The sequence below is a fragment of the Malus domestica genome, chromosome 03, assembly GCF_042453785.1.
Source record: "Malus domestica chromosome 03, GDT2T_hap1".
Taxonomy (NCBI): Eukaryota; Viridiplantae; Streptophyta; class Magnoliopsida; order Rosales; family Rosaceae; genus Malus; species Malus domestica.
In genome coordinates this window covers 7,499,327-7,517,157 of record NC_091663.1, presented here as the reverse complement: position 1 = coordinate 7,517,157, position 17,831 = coordinate 7,499,327, and the positions used below count along the sequence as shown (strand labels likewise).

General features: G+C 40.6%; 4 protein-coding genes across 4 annotated transcripts; all 4 read left to right on the top strand.

The window, feature by feature from the left end:
• Positions 1-352: 352 nt before the first annotated feature.
• LOC103420743 (scarecrow-like protein 30) lies at positions 353-2,673 on the top strand. Its single transcript, XM_070818887.1, has one exon. The coding sequence runs from the start codon at positions 353-355 to the stop codon at positions 2,387-2,389; it is 2,037 nt and encodes a 678-aa protein (XP_070674988.1). The 3' UTR covers positions 2,390-2,673.
• A 711-nt stretch (positions 2,674-3,384) lies between these two features.
• On the top strand, positions 3,385-5,085 carry LOC103422263 (scarecrow-like protein 14). The gene is made up of 2 exons (XM_070819513.1): positions 3,385-3,466; positions 3,616-5,085. Exons 1-2 carry the CDS (start codon positions 3,385-3,387, stop codon positions 5,007-5,009), a joined length of 1,476 nt encoding a protein of 491 aa, XP_070675614.1. The 3' UTR covers positions 5,010-5,085.
• Positions 5,086-6,016: 931 nt separating this feature from the next.
• On the top strand, positions 6,017-8,489 carry SCL9 (scarecrow-like protein 14). The gene has a single exon (NM_001294357.1). It carries the CDS (start codon positions 6,333-6,335, stop codon positions 8,385-8,387), a length of 2,055 nt encoding a protein of 684 aa, NP_001281286.1. The 5' UTR covers positions 6,017-6,332; the 3' UTR covers positions 8,388-8,489.
• A 4,476-nt stretch (positions 8,490-12,965) lies between these two features.
• On the top strand, positions 12,966-15,346 carry LOC103420735 (scarecrow-like protein 30). Its single transcript, XM_008358779.4, has one exon. The coding sequence runs from the start codon at positions 13,075-13,077 to the stop codon at positions 15,124-15,126; it is 2,052 nt and encodes a 683-aa protein (XP_008357001.1). The 5' UTR covers positions 12,966-13,074; the 3' UTR covers positions 15,127-15,346.
• Positions 15,347-17,831: the final 2,485 nt, after the last annotated feature.

The following is a 17,831-nucleotide window of genomic DNA, read 5'->3' as shown; positions in this document are numbered from 1 at the left end:
AAAACTGATGTTTTGGTAAAATTTGGCAACTGACTTTGTCATACTTATTGAGTTCAGACCTGCCCAGAAGTCCGTTAAATGCAGTGTGAAGACGTTTCTGCAGATTTTATTGCAAAAGAGTAAAATAGCATCTGTCTGATCATTGTGCTGTTCCACAAGTTATCAGGTACTCTGCAATATTTCTCAGTTTTTCCTTCATTAATTTCATTTTTGGTTATCAGTTCCAAATTTTGGTTTTCACCAGTTCCAAATTTCATCACTTTAGAGTCTTGAAAAATAAGGATTCTGAGCAAATCCTGCTAGATAGATTGTTTTTGTGGATAACCCTTTTGTTGAAAGATTTTCTGTCCCCATGGAAGGATTTGAATTCGGCGATGGCTTGAATTTAGTGTATTCTGATGAGAATCTTGCAGATGGGTTCGTAGAGAATCATGAATCCACCAACCCAAATTTCTTTCCATCTAACTTAGATCATCCTAGTGATTTAAGCACTTCTTTGAGCCCGGGTTCGGATGCTGTTACTATCGACACTAATGACTGCAATCAACCTGTGCTCAAGTACATAAGTGAAATTCTTCTGGAGGAAGATTTGGAGGGTAAACCCTGCATGTTGCAGGAATCTTTGGCCCTCCAAGTTGCTGAAAAATATTTTTATGATGCCCTTAATCCGGAGGACCCTCCTTTACTCAACCAACCCTCTTTCTCTGTGTGCCAAAGCTTTGAGAACTCGGATGTTGGTTGTCATAGCAGTGATGGATCTATTGCCAGTTTTCCTAGCAGTAATGGCTCTATTTCTGCTAATAGTGGCTGGGTCTGGGATTTTTCACAGCCCTCGCATGGAATCAAGTTCCTTCCAAATGAAAGTTGTGAAACCATTGACCTTGAGAGGGACCAGTTAGCGCCTCCATGTTCTGATCAGTGGCCTCCAGGTCCTTACACGCTGATTGGGAATTTGGCATCGGAGAATGATGGCTACAGCTCAATAAATGGACCAAAGGGAAAGAAGAATCATCGAAGGGAGGATGGCTATGATGCAGAAGAAGGAAGAAGAAACAAGCAGTCAGCTGCTGCTTCTGACAATTCTGATCTGCAAGAAATATATGATAAGGTACTACAGAGTGTGAACCATGAACCTGACTCGTGTTTGCATGATGAATCTTCAAAAACTAAGGGAAATAGGACGTTGCAGCATAAGGAGCAGTCAAAAGGATGTAAATCATCACGTGCAAAGAAACAAAACAGCAACCCGAAAGTAGTAGACTTGTGCAAACTGCTAACTGAATGCGCAGAAGCTGTGGCAAGCTATGACCAACAAGCTGCAAATGAACTACTCAAGCAGATAAGGCAGCACTCTTCGCCCTATGGTGATTCAACCCAGCGATTAGCTCATTACTTCGCTGATGGCTTAGAGGCACGGTTGGCTGGTGCCAGAACCCCGTCATATTGCCCTCTTACGACGATGCACTGTCAAGCTACCGAAATCTTAAAGGCTTACCAGGTGTATGTTACTGCATGCCCTTTCAAGAAGATGGTGCACTTCTTTGCAAACAGAACAATTATGAAAACAGCAGAGAAGGCGACAAGGCTTCACATTATTGATTTTGGTAGTTCTTATGGTTTGCAATGGCCCTGCCTTATCCAGAGTCTCTCAGAGAAAACTGGCGGGCCTCCTAATCTCCGTATCACATTAATTGAGCTTCCCCAACCAGGTTTTCGACCTGCAGAAAGAATTGAAGAGACGGCGCGTCGCTTGACTAAATACTGTGAGAGGTATAATGTCCCATTTGAGTACAACGTCCTTGCCAAGAAATGGGAAACCATCAGACTGGAGGATTTTCGTATTGACAGAAATGAGGTGACTGTGGTTAACTGTATGCACCGGTTGAAGCACATGCCTGATGAAACAGTGATGGCGAACAATCCAAGAGATGCTGTCTTAAATTTGATCAAGAGTCTCAATCCAGACCTTTTTGTGCACGGTGTTGTCAATGGAACATACAATGCACCCGCCTTTGCCACACGGTTCAAACAGGCACTGTTCCACTTCTATACGTTCTTTGATATGTATGAGGCCACTGTTCCGCACGAAGATGAACAAAGAATGTTCTTCGAAAGAGCAATATTTGGGAGGGACATAATGAATGTCGTAGCGTGCGAGGGACTGGAGAGAGTTGAAAGGCCTGAGACATACAAGCAGTGGCAGACTAGGTATGCGAGGATCGGGTTCAATCAGCTCCCGTTAGACCGGGAGCTCTTGAAGAAAGTGAAGACCATGTCGAAGGTGATGGGGTATCATCGTGATTTCCGAATCGAAGATGATGGCCAGTGGATGCTGCAGGGATGGAAAGGAAGAATCGTCATAGCTCTTACTGCTTTGAAGCCTGCTTAGGAGTTTCACTCTGTGATGCCTAAAATCTGTATTTTCTTGTATCTTCAATATTTCCTGTAACCCTTTTTCAGTCTTGTTTTCGTTCCTAACTATACGCCTCGTCTGGTATTTGAGATTGTACTAGACTGGATAACTCACTAGATTCAATGTACACGTTGGATGAAGAAACGGATGTGAACTTCCAAATTTAGTCCAAGTTGAAGGAGATGCTAGTGAACATCAGTACGGAGGTTGCTATTGTTGTCTACTTTTTTGGTATTAAATATATTCGAACTTTGGTTCTCTGGTTTGCTGTAAATGTCAACATATTGCAAGAGGCTTGTAGCTAAAATGGATGAGAGAATTTACTGTCGTGTTTTGTTCGGTTCTCTGCTGTCCAAATATCGCTTGTGTAAAAGAAAACAAGTTAGCATGGTCAATGTTCAGAGTCACAGTCACAGTCAAGAAAATAATAAACACATGGGCTTACAAATTTTACCGATTAGCCCAAGTGTAGTTCTTCACAAGAGATACTCTCATGTAACTAAAGATATCGCGACATTTATCGAACGAGTAGTGTATTTTTTAAACAAACATTTATTGAACAAGTAGTGTACTTTTTAAACACTTGGCAAACATTTAAGTGACGCAACTCAAAACAATATCTTGGTTGCAAAAGAGAATCTCTGCCGCTAGTAATTTAGCGTATTTCCGTACGCTAAGCTAGAGCTATTAGAGTATAGTTTGAAACTGATCTGGGTAATTAGAATTGTTCTACTCGAAATCTAGTAAATCATGATTCAAGCTCTTCCCAAAATCATGTAAATGGATTCCAAGTAAACCATGAACACACCAATCCAATTTTCCTTCCACCCATCTCAGACCATCCAAGTGATTCCGTGTTTTCGAGCCCTGGTTCGGATGCAGATACTATTGACATTAGTGATTGCAATCATCCTGTGCTCAAGTACATAAGTGATATTCTTTTGGAAGAAGATTTGGAGGGTAAGCCCTGCATGTTGCAGGACTGCTTGACCCTCCAAGCTGCTGAGAAATCTTTCTATGATGTTCTCAATCCAAAGGGCCCTCCTTCGTCCAGTCAATCCCCTCTTCCGATGTACCAAAGCTTTGAAAACTCACATGATGATTTCACACAGTGTTGTCATAGTAGTAATGGCCGTGTTGCTGCTAGGACACACTCGGTATCGAGTTCAGAAGCCTCTCATGTCCAATCTTGTCCGGTTGAGTCTTCATCGGATGCATAGGGAGGATAGCGATTATACAGAAGAAGGGAGAAAAAAAACAGTCAGCTGCCTCTAATGATGGCCCTGAGCCACAAGAATTGTTTGATGAGGTTTTGCTCTGTCAGGATGCGGACCACGAGTTTAAGTCTTGTTTTCACGATCAATATGTCAAAACTGATGCAAGTGGGAAGTTGCAGTGCAACAAGCAACCGAAAGTTTCTAAAGCAGCACGCTCAAAGACAAAGCATAAGAACAGGGAAGTAGTAGATTTGTGCACAATGCTGACTCAATGCGCACAAGCTGTGGCAAACCATGACCAGCGAACTGCGAGTGAACTAATCAAGAAGATAGGGCAGCACTCTTCTCCCAATGGTGATGCAACCGAGAGATTAGCTTATTACTTTGCTGACGCCCTAGAGGTACGCTTGGCTGGCTCCAGCACCCCCTCGTATTCTCCTCTTTTAAGTACACAGACACCAGCTACCGAAATCTTAAAAGCTCACCAGGTGTATGTTACTTCATGCCCTTTCAAGAAGATGTTGTACTTCTTCGCCAATAGAACAGTTATCAAACTAGCAGAAAATGCTACGAGGCTTCACATAATTGATTTTGGTATTTCTTATGGTTTCCAATGGTCATGCCTTATCCAACGCCTCTCTAAGAGACCTGGTGGACCTCCTAACCTTCGTATCACAGCAATTGAGCTCCCCCAACCAGGTTTTCGACCCACTGAAAGGGTTGAAGAGACAATGCATCGCCTAGAAAAATATGCTGAGAGATTTGATGTCCCATTTGAGTATACTGTGATTGCTCAGAAATGGGAAACTATCCGATTTGAGGATCTTAAAGTTGACAAATATGAGATGATTGTTGTTAACTGTATGCGCCGGTTAAGGCACATACCCGATGAAACAGTCGCGGTGAGCAGTCCAAGAGACACTGTCCTAAACTTGATCGAGAAAATAAATCCAGACCTTTTCATTCACGGAGTTGTCAATGGGACATACAATTCCCCCTTCTTTGTCACGCGGTTCAGAGAGGCGTTCTTCCACTACTCTGCGTTGTCTGATACGTTTGAGGCTACTATTCCTCGCGAAGATGAACATCGTCTAATGTTCGAAAAAGCAATATATGGTAGAGATATAATGAATGTCATAGCGTGCGAGGGACTAGAACGAGTTGAAAGGCCGGAGACATACAAGTATTGGCAGGTTAGGTATCACCGGGCGGGGTTCAAGCAGGTGCCCCTGGACCAGGAGCTCTTGAAGAAAGTGAAAGCCATGCTGAAGTTGATGCGTTATCATAACGATTTTCGAATAGATGAAGATGGCCACTGGATGCTGCAAGGATGGAAAGGAAGAATCATCATTGCTCTTTCTGCTTTGAAGCCTGCTTAGGAGTTTCACAGTGTGATGCCTAAAATTTGTACTCTCCTTGAATTATCAATATCTCTTGTAGCTTTTCTTTTTTCAATCTTAATTTTCTCTTATCCATCTCTGTCTATGGAGCTTGATCAAATATCTTCTGCAATTTTTTAGTTTTGGAATATGATCATGATGATGTCGGATTTACTACGTGTGTATTTGATGTGAAAGTTACACCATAACACTGACATACTAGCATACACTTAGTAAAAAAAAGTATGATAAGAGCTATGACTTATCTTAAGAATTGTAACTTGTCAACAAGCAATACGACATACTAGAAAATATGTGGCTTATCAAAAAGAATGAGTCCGTTCATTCTCCTATGAGATTACATCTATGTTAACAAACTCTTCCATTCTTTTGGCTTATTTATCACTTAGCAATCTCGCATAAATTAATAATTTAGCGACATTAGATTCAGAAACGAGAGAAAACTCTAATGAATTTGGGATTTAACTTATCAATGCAAAAAATTTCATTTTCCAACGTGAGTTAAATATTCTCAATACAACTCTTAGTACCACAGAAATTAAACACGTGAACAACATTTACTGGGTTACGTGGGATCACAAGCATACTTTGAGCAGAACACATGATTAACCTACTAAACAGACAACAATATACAATAATCACTCATGGACTTAGAAAAGTTGTATTGGTAGCCCATGTCGGTATGATCGTTATGTTTGTGGTCCTTATTCACTTATACACACACACAGCGGATGGTGCACAAGGTGGCTGGTGACTTTGTCCAACTTGAAGATGAGATTAAGACTTCAGACCTTCCCAGAAGGTTAAGGTTCACGTATGTATGTATGTATGTATGTATGTATGTATGTACGCACGAACGTATGTATGTATGTATAAAGAAACAAAAAAATACTATCACTAAACACGCATACACTCACACATATATATTTGGATATACCTGCAATCATATCTTCTGACCCACTTATGTTTTCATCTTTTTCAGGTGTGAAGTATTCTGCAACACAAAAGACCAAGAGGTACTCTGAAAATATCCAATATTTGTAAGTTCAAATCTTGATTCTGTTCTTAACCTGCTTGAATTCCACAACCACAAATCTGTATGTTTGTGAGTATTTCTCACTTACCCATTTGGCTTGATTTCTTATCTGGTGTGTGAATTGCATAAAATAAGATTGAAATTATATCACTTTCTTGTTTTCCCCAATTTTTGTTGGCCATCCGTTCCAAAATTCCAATATCTCAGTTGGGTTTTCTGGAAAAACCAGAAAACTCTTACCAGTTTCTGCTAAATTGGTTGTTTTTATGTATAACCTTTATGAAAGATTCTCAATTTCCATGAAAAACTTCCAGTTTGGTTCTACCCAGAATCTTGTCAATGGATTCCAAGTGAATCATGAACCCACCAATCCACTTTTCCTTCCAACTACCACAGACCATCCAACCGATTCCGGGCTTTCGAGCTCGGGATCAGATGGAGATTGCTTTGACATTAGTGACAGCCGTCCTGTGCTCAAGTACATAAGTGATATTCTTTTGGAGGAGGACTTGGAGGATAAGCCCTGCATGTTGCAGAACTGTTTGGCCCTCCTTGCTGCTGAGAAATCTTTCTATGATGTTCTTAATGCGAAGGATCCTCCTTCGCCTGACCAACCGCCTCTTCAGGTGTACCATAGCTTTGAGCACTCAGATGATGATTCCTCACATAGTTGCCATAGCAGTAATGATTCTAGATCTGCTAGGACAGACTCGGTTTTCGATTGTTCAGAAACCCTGTTGGCTTCAGACTCAATTTCTGGGAATTTTGGAGGAGTTGGGGAAGCAAGAACTCTCATTCCAAATGGGAGATATGGAATCATTGACGTGGAGAGGTACCAATCAGTCCCCACGGGAGGTAATACACTGAGGAGGAATTTTGCACCCGAGCCAGAGAATGATGGCTACATCTCAGCAAACAGATTGAAGGGAAAGAAGAATCGTCAAAGGGAGGATGGTGATTATGCAGATGAAGGGAGAAGTAGCAAGCAATCAGCTGCTTTAGGCGACGATGCTGAGCCACAAGAAATGTTTGATAAGGTATTACTCTGTCATGTGAATCATACGCATGAATCTTGTATTCGTGACAAACCTTTGGGCAGTGAGGTATGTGAGAAGTTGCAGCCTACCAAGCAGTCAAAAGGGTCTAAAACAACCCGCTCGAAGAAACAGAACAATAACAGGGAAGTTGTGGATCTTACCACCCTGCTAACTCAATGTGCACAAGCCGTGGCAAGCTATGACCAACGAACTGCGAGTGAACTACTGAAGCAGATAAGGAAGCACTCTTCTCCCTATGGTGATGCAACCGAGAGATTATCTCATTACTTTGCTGATGGCCTTGAGGCGCGCTTGGCAGGAGCCAGAACCCCGTTATATTCGCCTCTTTTGAGTATACAGACACCAGTTGCTGAAATCTTAAAAGCCTACCAGATGTATGTTAAGTATTGCCCTTTCAAGCACATGTTACACTTCTTTTCCAACAGGACAATTATTAAACTAGCTGAAAAGGCAACAAGGCTTCACGTTGTTGATTTTGGTATTTCCTATGGTTTCCAATGGCCCTGCTTTATCCAACGCCTCTCAGAGAGAAATGGTGGACCTCCTCATATTCGTTTGACAGCAATTGAGCTTCCCCAACCAGGTTTTCTACCTACAGAAAGGGTTGAAGAGACGGGGCGTCGCTTGAAAAAATATGCTGCAAGATTTAATGTCCAGTTTGAGTACAAGGTCATTGCACGGAAATGGGAGACTATCCAACTTGAGGATCTTAAAATTGACAGAAATGAGCTAACGGTGGTGAACTGCATGCACCGGTTAAAGCACATACCTGATGAAACCGTGGTGGTAAGCAGTCCTAGGGACATTGTCCTAAAGTTGATCAGAAAAATTAATCCAGACCTATTTATTCACGGAGTCATCAACGGGACATACAATTCACCCTTCTTTGTCACACGGTTCAAAGAGGCGCTCTACCACTTCTCTGCAATGTTTGACATGTTTGAGGCCACTATTCCTCGAGAAGATGAGCAGCGGCTGATGTTTGAAAAGGCAGTATATGGTAAAGACATAATGAATGTCGTCGCGTGTGAAGGACTGGAACGAGTTGAAAGGCCTGAGACATACAAGCAGTGGCAGGTTAGGTATCATCGAGCTGGGTTCAAGCAGGTGCCTTTAGACCAGGGACTCTTGAAGAGAGTGAAGATTATGCTGAAGGCAATGGATTATCATGATGATTTTCGAATAGATGAAGATGGCGAGTGGATGCTTCAGGGATGGAAAGGCAGAATCATCTTCGGTCTTGCGTTCTGGAAACCTGCTTAGGTGCTGGATCTCATGTTATCTAGGCTAGAGTTTTTAAGAGTCGTGGATAACTATTACAATATGCAATCTTTTTGTTCTCTAGTTTTCAAGTTGTTTGTACTATACTGTTCTAAAAAATTTCGTTTGGTGTCACTTAGGCCCTACCTAGATGTTTGGCGGCTAGCCACCGTTTTAATTAATCTCTAGATGTTTAAAAATTAAGGAATGGCGCCTAGGCGTCCATCTAGACCCACCTAGGCGTCTATCTAGGTCGCAATTGTCATATAGACAGAAAATAATTAACTATCATTTTGCATTTTATTTTTTCAATAAATTGTTAGAAAGTTGTTGAATAATTGGATGAACACTCGTTCTCCATGTTTTCAACATATTCTAATACTTTATAATCTGTCTGTCATTATACTTTGGATAACTAAATTTAATTAAAATTAAAAAAAGAAAAAGAAAAACCGCCTAGGTTCCCCACTAGGTGCTAGGGCTTTGCCTGGTGCCAAACTAGAGTCAAGCATCTTTTAGACTCTCATGTAATATACGTAGTCATGGTTTATGATTAACAGCTCTCTGATCAAAATGCAGCTCAACTAAAAGAATTTAGTCCGGAAAGCCCTCTAAGCGCGGTTACTTGGCTGCGGCAGCCTCATTGCAGCTTATGCGCGCGATGTAACTTCTAACTCATTAGTTACATAGGAAGCAGGGATTAAACTTGATGAAAATTTTTAATATGGCTTAACAGATTTAAGAACTTGAACTAACGAATCAAAGCGTGAAGTGATGAACTCGAAACTTAAAATTATGCAGTGAAAATCATGAATTTACTTCAAACACACATTCGACTTGTAAACTTCAAGAAGCTAGCCGAAGAGGACTGTCACGATAAACTCATTTAACCTGTGATTCCTTAGTTACTCGCTGACTCTCTCGCTTTTTTACTCGGGAATCCGAAGGCCAAAATACACAGTTTACCAGGCCATTTTAACTGCTATGCATCATTGACGGTAAACCTAATGCACAATGCATGCAATTCAAGTGTATGAGAGAGAGAGAGAGAGAGAGAGAGAGAGAATTTGGACTAAACGCTTGAGGAACAAGTACCAGGCCATTTTGGACTGCTATGCATCATTGACAGCAAACCTAATATACAATGCATGCAATTCAAGTGTATACAATGCATGCAATTCAAGTGAGAGAGAGAGAGAGAGAGAGAGAGAGAGAGCCTATAAATATTCAAATGCCACAAAAGAAATCGCCATGCATTGAGTCAAACCAAATAGGCAAAAAAATAAAAATAAAAAAAAATCAAGGCTTTTCTCTGAAAAATTCAAGAGACTGTTCTGGTTGAAAAAAAAAAAAAAAAAAAACCCACCACGTTGTGTTTTGTTAGAGATCCACATCACATCAAATTGGATGAATCTGACCCCACCACAAAAAAAAAAGAAAAAGAAAAATCAAGGCTTTAAGAGACTGTTCTGGTTGAAAAAAATACCCCACCACATCTTCTGTGTATCGGTAGAGATCCACATCAAATTGGATGACACTGACCCTGTTTATTAAAATGCAAGGACAAATTGGAATCCCCTTTAATATTACTTTTCTCTCATGTTATGAATCAAGGGTTTGAATAGATTGGCGTCCTTGTTGCTGTAGTTAAAGGTAGCCGCCCCACCGCACCATATCATGGATAATGCACCAAAGCTTAGAAAAAGTTTGGTACTATCCATACATCTTTTTTTATCTTTTACATACACTTTTTAATTTTCAGTCGTCTGATCGAATGAATTAAAAAATATCAAAAAATAAAAATTAATAGATGGATTGTGAAAGGTAAAAACGAGTATATGAATAGCACCACCCTAGAAAAAACCATCTTTGGTTTAGTAAAGCACATAGTTTATGCATGATTATATGGTACTAGAAACTGTCTTGCTAGACTGTTTGGCATCAGAAAATACTTATATTACTAGATTGTGAATCTGATATATTAATTAGGTTGATTCTTATCTGAATATGTTATTTACATTCATAATACGATAACATAAGCATTTATCCACTACAAATCTAAAAAGAGAGATTTACCTTATATATTGGTTCTCCAAGTTGTGTCATGTGTCTCATAGCCTCGTGGCTGGTGCGAAAAAAACAAAAGCTCATACAATGCCCGTCTCTTCAGTCTCTTCACCAAATCTTAGAGCATGTTTGGAAGAACGTTTGGCCAAATGTAGTTGCTTATATCACATTTGACATAAATACACAACAAGACACTATATTTAAACTCACAGACGATTTCACCCAAAAAAAAAAAAAACTCACAGTACAACAATATAAACGTTAATATGAGAATGTAAGTTTAACAAGAGAATATTACCTTAATAATGATACTCCAAATTGTGTTATGTACCGTGTCCATAGTCTCATGATGTAGCATTAAAGTATTTACCCCTATACTCAAATCGTGTTTGGAAATACTTTTGTTAAAAAACGATTGTTTATACCACGTTTGATATAAATAGACAAACAAACTTTCTTCATGTTAAATCACTGTTTCTCCCAATAGAAATAAAAATAAAAATAAAAAAACAGAAGAAAACAAAACAAAATCAATTCTTCTCGTGCAATAATCTTTGGTCCCCCACTTTTACAATTCACACATTTGCATCCCGATGTATCTGGTTGTCCAGCCCAAACGACTAGTCCAAAATTGTTTTTAACTACAAACGATATTCTACACTAAATTTATCATATGAAAAAAAAAAAATTAAACCCATAACGCAGTAAGTTGATAAAGAATTAACCACCACGACAATCCACCACTTACATTACTAGTCCAAGAAACTTCTTTTTAATCAATCATCATACACAATATTATCGGTCCATTTAGTACTAAATACTAATCAATGAGAGGTTTCTCCAATCAAGTGTAACCTTTTGACTCTGGTGATGGCAATCAAAACTTAATATAATAAAGCAGTGAAAGCAAAAGCTAAAAGGAAATGGAATAATATTCCACTCTTAATATAAAAACAAGCAAATCAATTTTGTTTACTAAACTAATCCAATAATTGTAGGATTATCACTCATTAGTAACCGCTAATCCCACATAGGGGTAGATTTGGCAACAAATAAGTCAAGCTGAGTTCTGAGTCAGGTTCACATAATCTGATCATGAAATGGTACTATATTCATATTTAATAAGGACAAGGATTGTCTACCCTACATTTTTCCATGCTCTTATGTTTGTGTGCTCACGGTTAAGCCACGTCAACATTTTATATTACTATTCATTTTTGTCTTATTATCTTTATAAAAAAAATAATATAAAATGTTAACGTGGTTTAACCGTGACCATACAAAACAAAGACATGAAAAATAAGAGGGCATACAATCCTTGTCTATTTAATAAAGAATTATTCAACCGTGTAAAGAAAGTATGATGCTTTTACGTTTTGATAGGGACATACACCGGAACCGGTTATAAATTTTTAATCAAATATAGAACTGTAGCACATAAAATAAAAAATGAACAGCACTAACAATGATCGAAGCACAAACAATCAATGATACTAATTCGTGATTTAGGTACAGGTTATGACATGTTTAGTGACCTTCCAAGTTCTAGTTTCTATTAAATGTTTGTAATTAAGTTAAAAAGTGCTTCTATTTAGAGTACGGGCTCGTTTGGATGTGCTTTTAAAGTGACTGAAAACGCTTTTTGAGAAAATATTTTTGAGTTTTAAAAGCACTTAAAGTGCTTTCTACAAGAAGCACCAGTTATGTGCTTCTTCCAGGAAATACTTTAAGTGATTTTCTAGAATTTACTTGTATTTTTACTAATGATTGGTTCTAAAAACATTTTTACCAAAAACGTTTTCAGTCATTTCAAAAGTACATCCAAACGAGCTTTACATCTTTAAGAAAAATGTAAGTGCTTTCTAAAGGAATGACACAATAGATGTTTTTTTTTTTTCCAGAAAACACTTCAAATATATTTTTTAAATCCAACACAATTTTTTTCCGCCAAACGCTAATAAAAACACTTTGGTAATCCAAAAAACGCTTTTAGTTACTTTAAAATAACTTCCATGCAGGCCCGATAATTTCCCTCCAACAAAATCGATCCATTTTGATGACATATATTAATCAATTTCCCATTTCCAGGAAGGTGTGATCAGATTGGTAGCAGATCAAGATTCTTTGTTCATAAGATTTATCATCATTCCTCTTTTATTAGTTTTAGGATTTTTGAGAACTTCATCCGACATGATTGGTTGAAGCCCTGAAATATTCTAAGTTGGCTGCTATTGTAATAGAAGTGTAGGCTTAATTTGATCTTGTACCAATTTTGAAGTCGCATTGCCTAATATTTACAAGTGCTAAAGTCTTTTTGTTTTAAGTTTTAAATATTAATTTATAAATTTTCATTTGTGTTTTAGCTTCTTCTATTGTTTTATGAAGTTTATGTTGAAGTTTCTAATATATCCCTGGATTTAACGGAAAGAAAAGACGATGTTAGTGAACATGGCCAATCGTGCAATACATTGTTAAATTCAAAGACTTAAAAAACTAATATGAGAGTTCAGTGAACTATTGCTACAAATAAGCCTACAAGTATATATAAAACTAGAAGTGTTCATACACTTCTGCTCTCTTCGTCCGCTCAGATTTCTCATTTGCTTCTGAATCCCGTTAGATTATGGATACCTTTGAGGATGAACTTCCCAGTCCCACGAACAAATCCGTAATCGAGCAAGTCGACGTCCCGGCTGACTTGAATGCGAATCCTGTTCATGAGTTTGAAGCCAACCATGATTTCACTGATCACAATTTCTTCCCTGTCAATTCAGACCCTTCAGATAATTTATCCTCGTTGCCGGGGGTGAGCACGGAGATGAATTTTCCGGAAAGCAGTGAAGCATCCAATGCAATTCTCAAGTACATAAGGGAGATGCTTATGGAGGAGGAGGAATACTTGGTGAACAAGCCCTGCATGCTGCAGGAAGGTTTGGCACTCCAAGCTGCCGAAAAGTCATTGCATGATGTGCTTGTTCAGGAGCAAAATCCCTCTTCAAGTGATCCACTTCTTAGTTCCATACATCGAAATGTTGAGGCCCCGAACGAGGGCAGTAATCACAGCAGTACTGGCTCTATAGCTGCTGGAAACCGGGTTGGCTCGGATTGGGGTTCTGTTCAAGATGTTTTCGAGTCCTCTCGTGCCCAAATTCCAAACCCTTTGGTTTTGAGCGGTGAGGGTGAAATCACGCATCTAGCACACAATTCATCGTCTGTTGTGGAGCTGAGGGAGCTGCAGGGAAAGGATGTGAGTTTCAATTCGGACAAGGATGGCAGCGACTCGTCAAATGGATCATGGAGTAAGAAGAGTCATCAGAGGGAGGACGAGGATTCTCTAGATGACTGGAGGAGAAACAAGGATCCAGCGGTTTATGCCGACGAATTTGAGCTACCGCAGCTGTTTGATGAGGTACTGCTCTGTCAGGGTGAGAAACAAGAGTCCAACTCATGTTCTCCCAAGGAAAGCGAGAAGTTGCAGCTCAACCGGAAGTCAAAAGGATCGAAGGGCAAGAAAACACGCAAGAAAAAGCTGGATGACAATGCGGGGATGGTTGATCTATGGACGCTGATGACTCTATGCGCACAAGCTGTTGCAAGCTATGACAAAAGGAATGCAAATGAACAACTCAAGCAGATAAGGCTGCACTCTTCTCCCTACGGCGATGGCACGCAGAGATTAGCTCATTACGTGGCAAATGGCCTCGAACTGCGCTTGGGTGCTGATGTTCCCTCGTACGCTTCTCTTCCCAGCAGTGAGATGTCAGCTGCTGATATCTTAAAAGCTTACCAGACTTACATCACGGCATGCCCTTTCCACAAGATGTCAAATATCTATGCTAACCAAACGATTCTGAAACAAGCAGAGAAGGGGACAAGGCTTCACATCATTGATTTCGGTGTCCTCTATGGCTACCAATGGCCTTCCCTCATCCAAGACCTCTCCAAGAGACACGGCGGACCTCCCATGCTTCGCATAACCGGAGTAGAGTTTCCCCAGCCAGGTTTCCGGCCTTCAGAAAGGGTTGAACAGACAGGGCGGCGCCTAGCAAATTACTGCAAGAGGTTTAACGTCCCCTTCAAGTACAACGTCATAGCAACGAATTGGGAAACAATTCGGTCTGAGGATATCAAAATCGACAGAGATGAGTTCACTGTAGTCAACTGCTTGTACCGGCTAAAAAATCTACGAGATGATACAGTGACAGACTGTCCTAGGGATACAGTTTTGAAGCTGATCCGAAGAATTAGCCCGGATTTGTTCATCCATGGGATTGTCAATGGATCCTACAATGCACCCTTCTTTGACATACGCTTCCGAGAAGCACTCTTCCATTTTTCTTCCCTGTTCAACATGTTCGAGGCGACTGTGCCACGAGAAGATCCACAGAGGTTGCTCTACGAGCAAGAAGTCTTTGGTAGAGATGTTATCAATGTGATAGCATGTGAGGGTCCAAGAAGGGTCGAAAGGCCAGAGACATACAAGCAGTGGCAGATTAGAAACAAGAGAGCCGGGTTCAGGCAGGTACCATCAGACCAGGAGATCTTGAAGGAAATCAGGAGTATGGTGAAGAGAGATTACCATAAGGATTTCTCCGTCGACGAAGATGGAATGTGGGTGTTGCAGGGATGGAAAGGCAGGATATTCCATGCTATTTCGTACTGGAAACCTGTTTGAGAGTTACAAAAGGCACCAAGGCAATGCCCGAAAAGTGTTTGCTAGCAGTCTGGCTCAATTCTGTTGGTTTTCGGACTTCAGGAGAGTAATTTTACGGGACTTAGATTAGCTAGTACTGCTTAGAACTTGTGAGCATGATTTGTAGTTATGTACTCTCTTAAAATCTGATTTGGGTGTACTAATAGTTCAGTTTAATGAAAGTTAATCGTTATGTTTTGAAGACCGGTCGATGAATGCATCGGAGAGCCCTGAAAGCCGATATCAAGGCCGTCGACCATATGTATTCTCCTGGGTGCTAAACCTGCTGATAAACCTAGGAGCCATAGTATCTTCACCACAATTATCAAGATTCCAAAGTAATTCTCTCGTAAGTCCGGTAACCTAATCGTTGAACCACAAACAACAACAACAACAACAACAACAAAGCCTTTTCCCACTAAGTGGGGTCGGCTATATGAATCCTAGAACGCCATTGCGCTCGGTTTTGTGTCATGTCCTCCGTTAGATCCAAGTACTCTAAGTCTTTTCTTAGAGTCTCTTCCAAAGTTGTCCTAGGTCTTCCTCTACCCCTTCGGCCCTGAACCTCTGTCCCGTAGTCACATCTTCGAACCGGAGCGTCAGTCGGCCTTCTTTGCACATGTTCAAAATCACCGGAGCCGATTTTCTCTCATCTTTCCTACAATTTCGGCTACTCCTACTTTACCTCGGATATCCTCATTCCCAATCTTATCCTTTCTCGTGTGCCCACACATCCCACGAAGCATCCTCATCTCCGCTACACCCATTTTGTGTACGTGTTGATGCTTCACCACCCAACATTCTGTGCCATACAACATCGCTAGCCTTATTGCCGTCCTATAAAATTTTCCCTTGAGCTTCAGTGGCCTACGACGGTCACACAACACGCCGGATGCACTCTTTCCATCCAGCTCGTATTCTATGGTTGAGATCTCCATCTAATTCTCCGTTCTCTTGCAAGATAGATCCTAGGTAGCGAAAACGATCGCTTTTTGTGATCTTCGCTAGATTGCTCCGGTCATTAGTGTGGATAAGTATATAAATGGATAGAGATAGGAAAGCAAACACAAGATGTACGTGGTTCACCCAGATTGGCTACGTCCACGGAATAGAAGAGTTCTCATTAATTGTGAAGGGTTTACACAAGTACATAGGTTCAAGCTCTCATTTAGTGAGTACAAGTGAATGATTTAGTACAAATGACATTAGGAAATATTGTGGGAGAATGATCTCGTAATCACGAAACTTCTAAGTATCGGAGTGTGGTGTCGTCTTGACTTGCCTTATCTGTCTCATAGGTAGATGTGACATCTTCTCTGGAAGTACTCTTCCTCCATCCAGGGGTGGTATCTTTAACTGGTGGAGATGCACAAGGTAATGTATCAATTTCACTTGAAGCTTACTTGTAGTTTCAGGCTTGGTCAAGCGCGATACAAACCATGTAGTAGGAGTCCCCCAAGTCGCCGAGCTAGGGGGTCTGCTGAAAGAGGTGACAGACAAGGTAAGCAATCAGAGCTCCGACTGATTGTTCACCTTCTCCCCATCTTGCAGCAGCATGAAGGATAAAGAGAAGAAAAATGAGAAGAGATGATATGAGATACTTTTGCTTTTGAAGAAGTAACTTTCCACAGGCTTATTCTTGAACTGAGCTGGAGGGTTTTCTGGTTTCCTCCAGAGTATAAGGCCGACTGAAGAATTTGAGGGTCAAAACAAGTCCATCAAATCTAGAGTACGTTCCACCCTGCTGATATGGGATACTTTTGCTTTTGACAGAGTAATGAATGTATCGGCACGTGTGCTGTTACGCTTGTCTCCACATGCTTCCTTGTATCCTTCGCACTTGCCCTATCTGTTCCTCAAGCAGATGCGGAATCTTCCCTGGAAACATAAGATGTTGAAGATGAGTACTCGAGAGCAATGCCAGGTAAGTAATCAGGTAAGGGGTTCCAGGCAGTCAGTTCCTGGCTGGAAGCTTGATTCCAAGTGCTGACTGATTGCTCTCTTTCTCTTTGTCTTGCAGGTAAAAACAAGGCCAAAAGAAAAGACAGGAAAAAAGCATGATATGGGATACTCTTGCTTTTAACCCTGATGATATGAGATATTCTTGCTCTAGTATAGCTTGTTTGCAGAGGTATTATCGGGGGGAAAGAAAGCTGAATATTTCGAAAGGCTTCGTTGGGAGTGCCCTCTCAAATATGATGAAGGGTTGAGCATTTTTGCAGGTCTGCCTGTCCGTTGGGGATGGAGGTCGACATATATAGGAGTCTCCCTAACAACAAGTAGTAATGCTATTCCTTTACCCTGCTTGGTCATAGCACGGTAGTGGGAGCTGCCAGTTTCACATGTTTTAACTCTGTCAGAGCACTTTGAAAAAGTGGTCTGTGGTATCTGGCTCTCGAGATTCGGAGAACGATGCCTCTTCGATTTTTGAGAAAGCAATCATGCTGGGGGTATGACTCTCGAGATTCGGAGAGCAGTGTCTCTTCGATTTTTGAGGAAGTAATCATGTTGGGAGTCTGGCTCTCGAGATTCGGAGGGTGGTGCCTCTTCGATTTTGGAGCAAGCAATCTTGTTGGGAGTGTTGTCTCGAATGTGAGTATAGGTTGGGCATGTTTGCTAGTCTACCTTGCCACGAAGCACAAAGGTTGACACACAGGGACTTTCCAATTATCCAGCAATGGTACTGT

What these genes read in the sequence shown, in the direction of transcription:
- LOC103420743 (XM_070818887.1), top strand. Translation starts at nt 353, where the DNA reads ATGGAAGGATTTGAATTCGGCGATGGCTTGAATTTAGTGTATTCTGAT.
- LOC103422263 (XM_070819513.1), top strand. Translation starts at nt 3,385, where the DNA reads ATGTTGCAGGACTGCTTGACCCTCCAAGCTGCTGAGAAATCTTTCTAT. An exon ending in AAAGGGCCCTCCTTCGTCCA is followed by an intron (nt 3,467 to 3,615) that starts GTCAATCCCCTC and finishes TGTCCGGTTGAG; the next exon opens with TCTTCATCGGATGCATAGGG.
- SCL9 (NM_001294357.1), top strand. Translation starts at nt 6,333, where the DNA reads ATGTATAACCTTTATGAAAGATTCTCAATTTCCATGAAAAACTTCCAG.
- LOC103420735 (XM_008358779.4), top strand. Translation starts at nt 13,075, where the DNA reads ATGGATACCTTTGAGGATGAACTTCCCAGTCCCACGAACAAATCCGTA.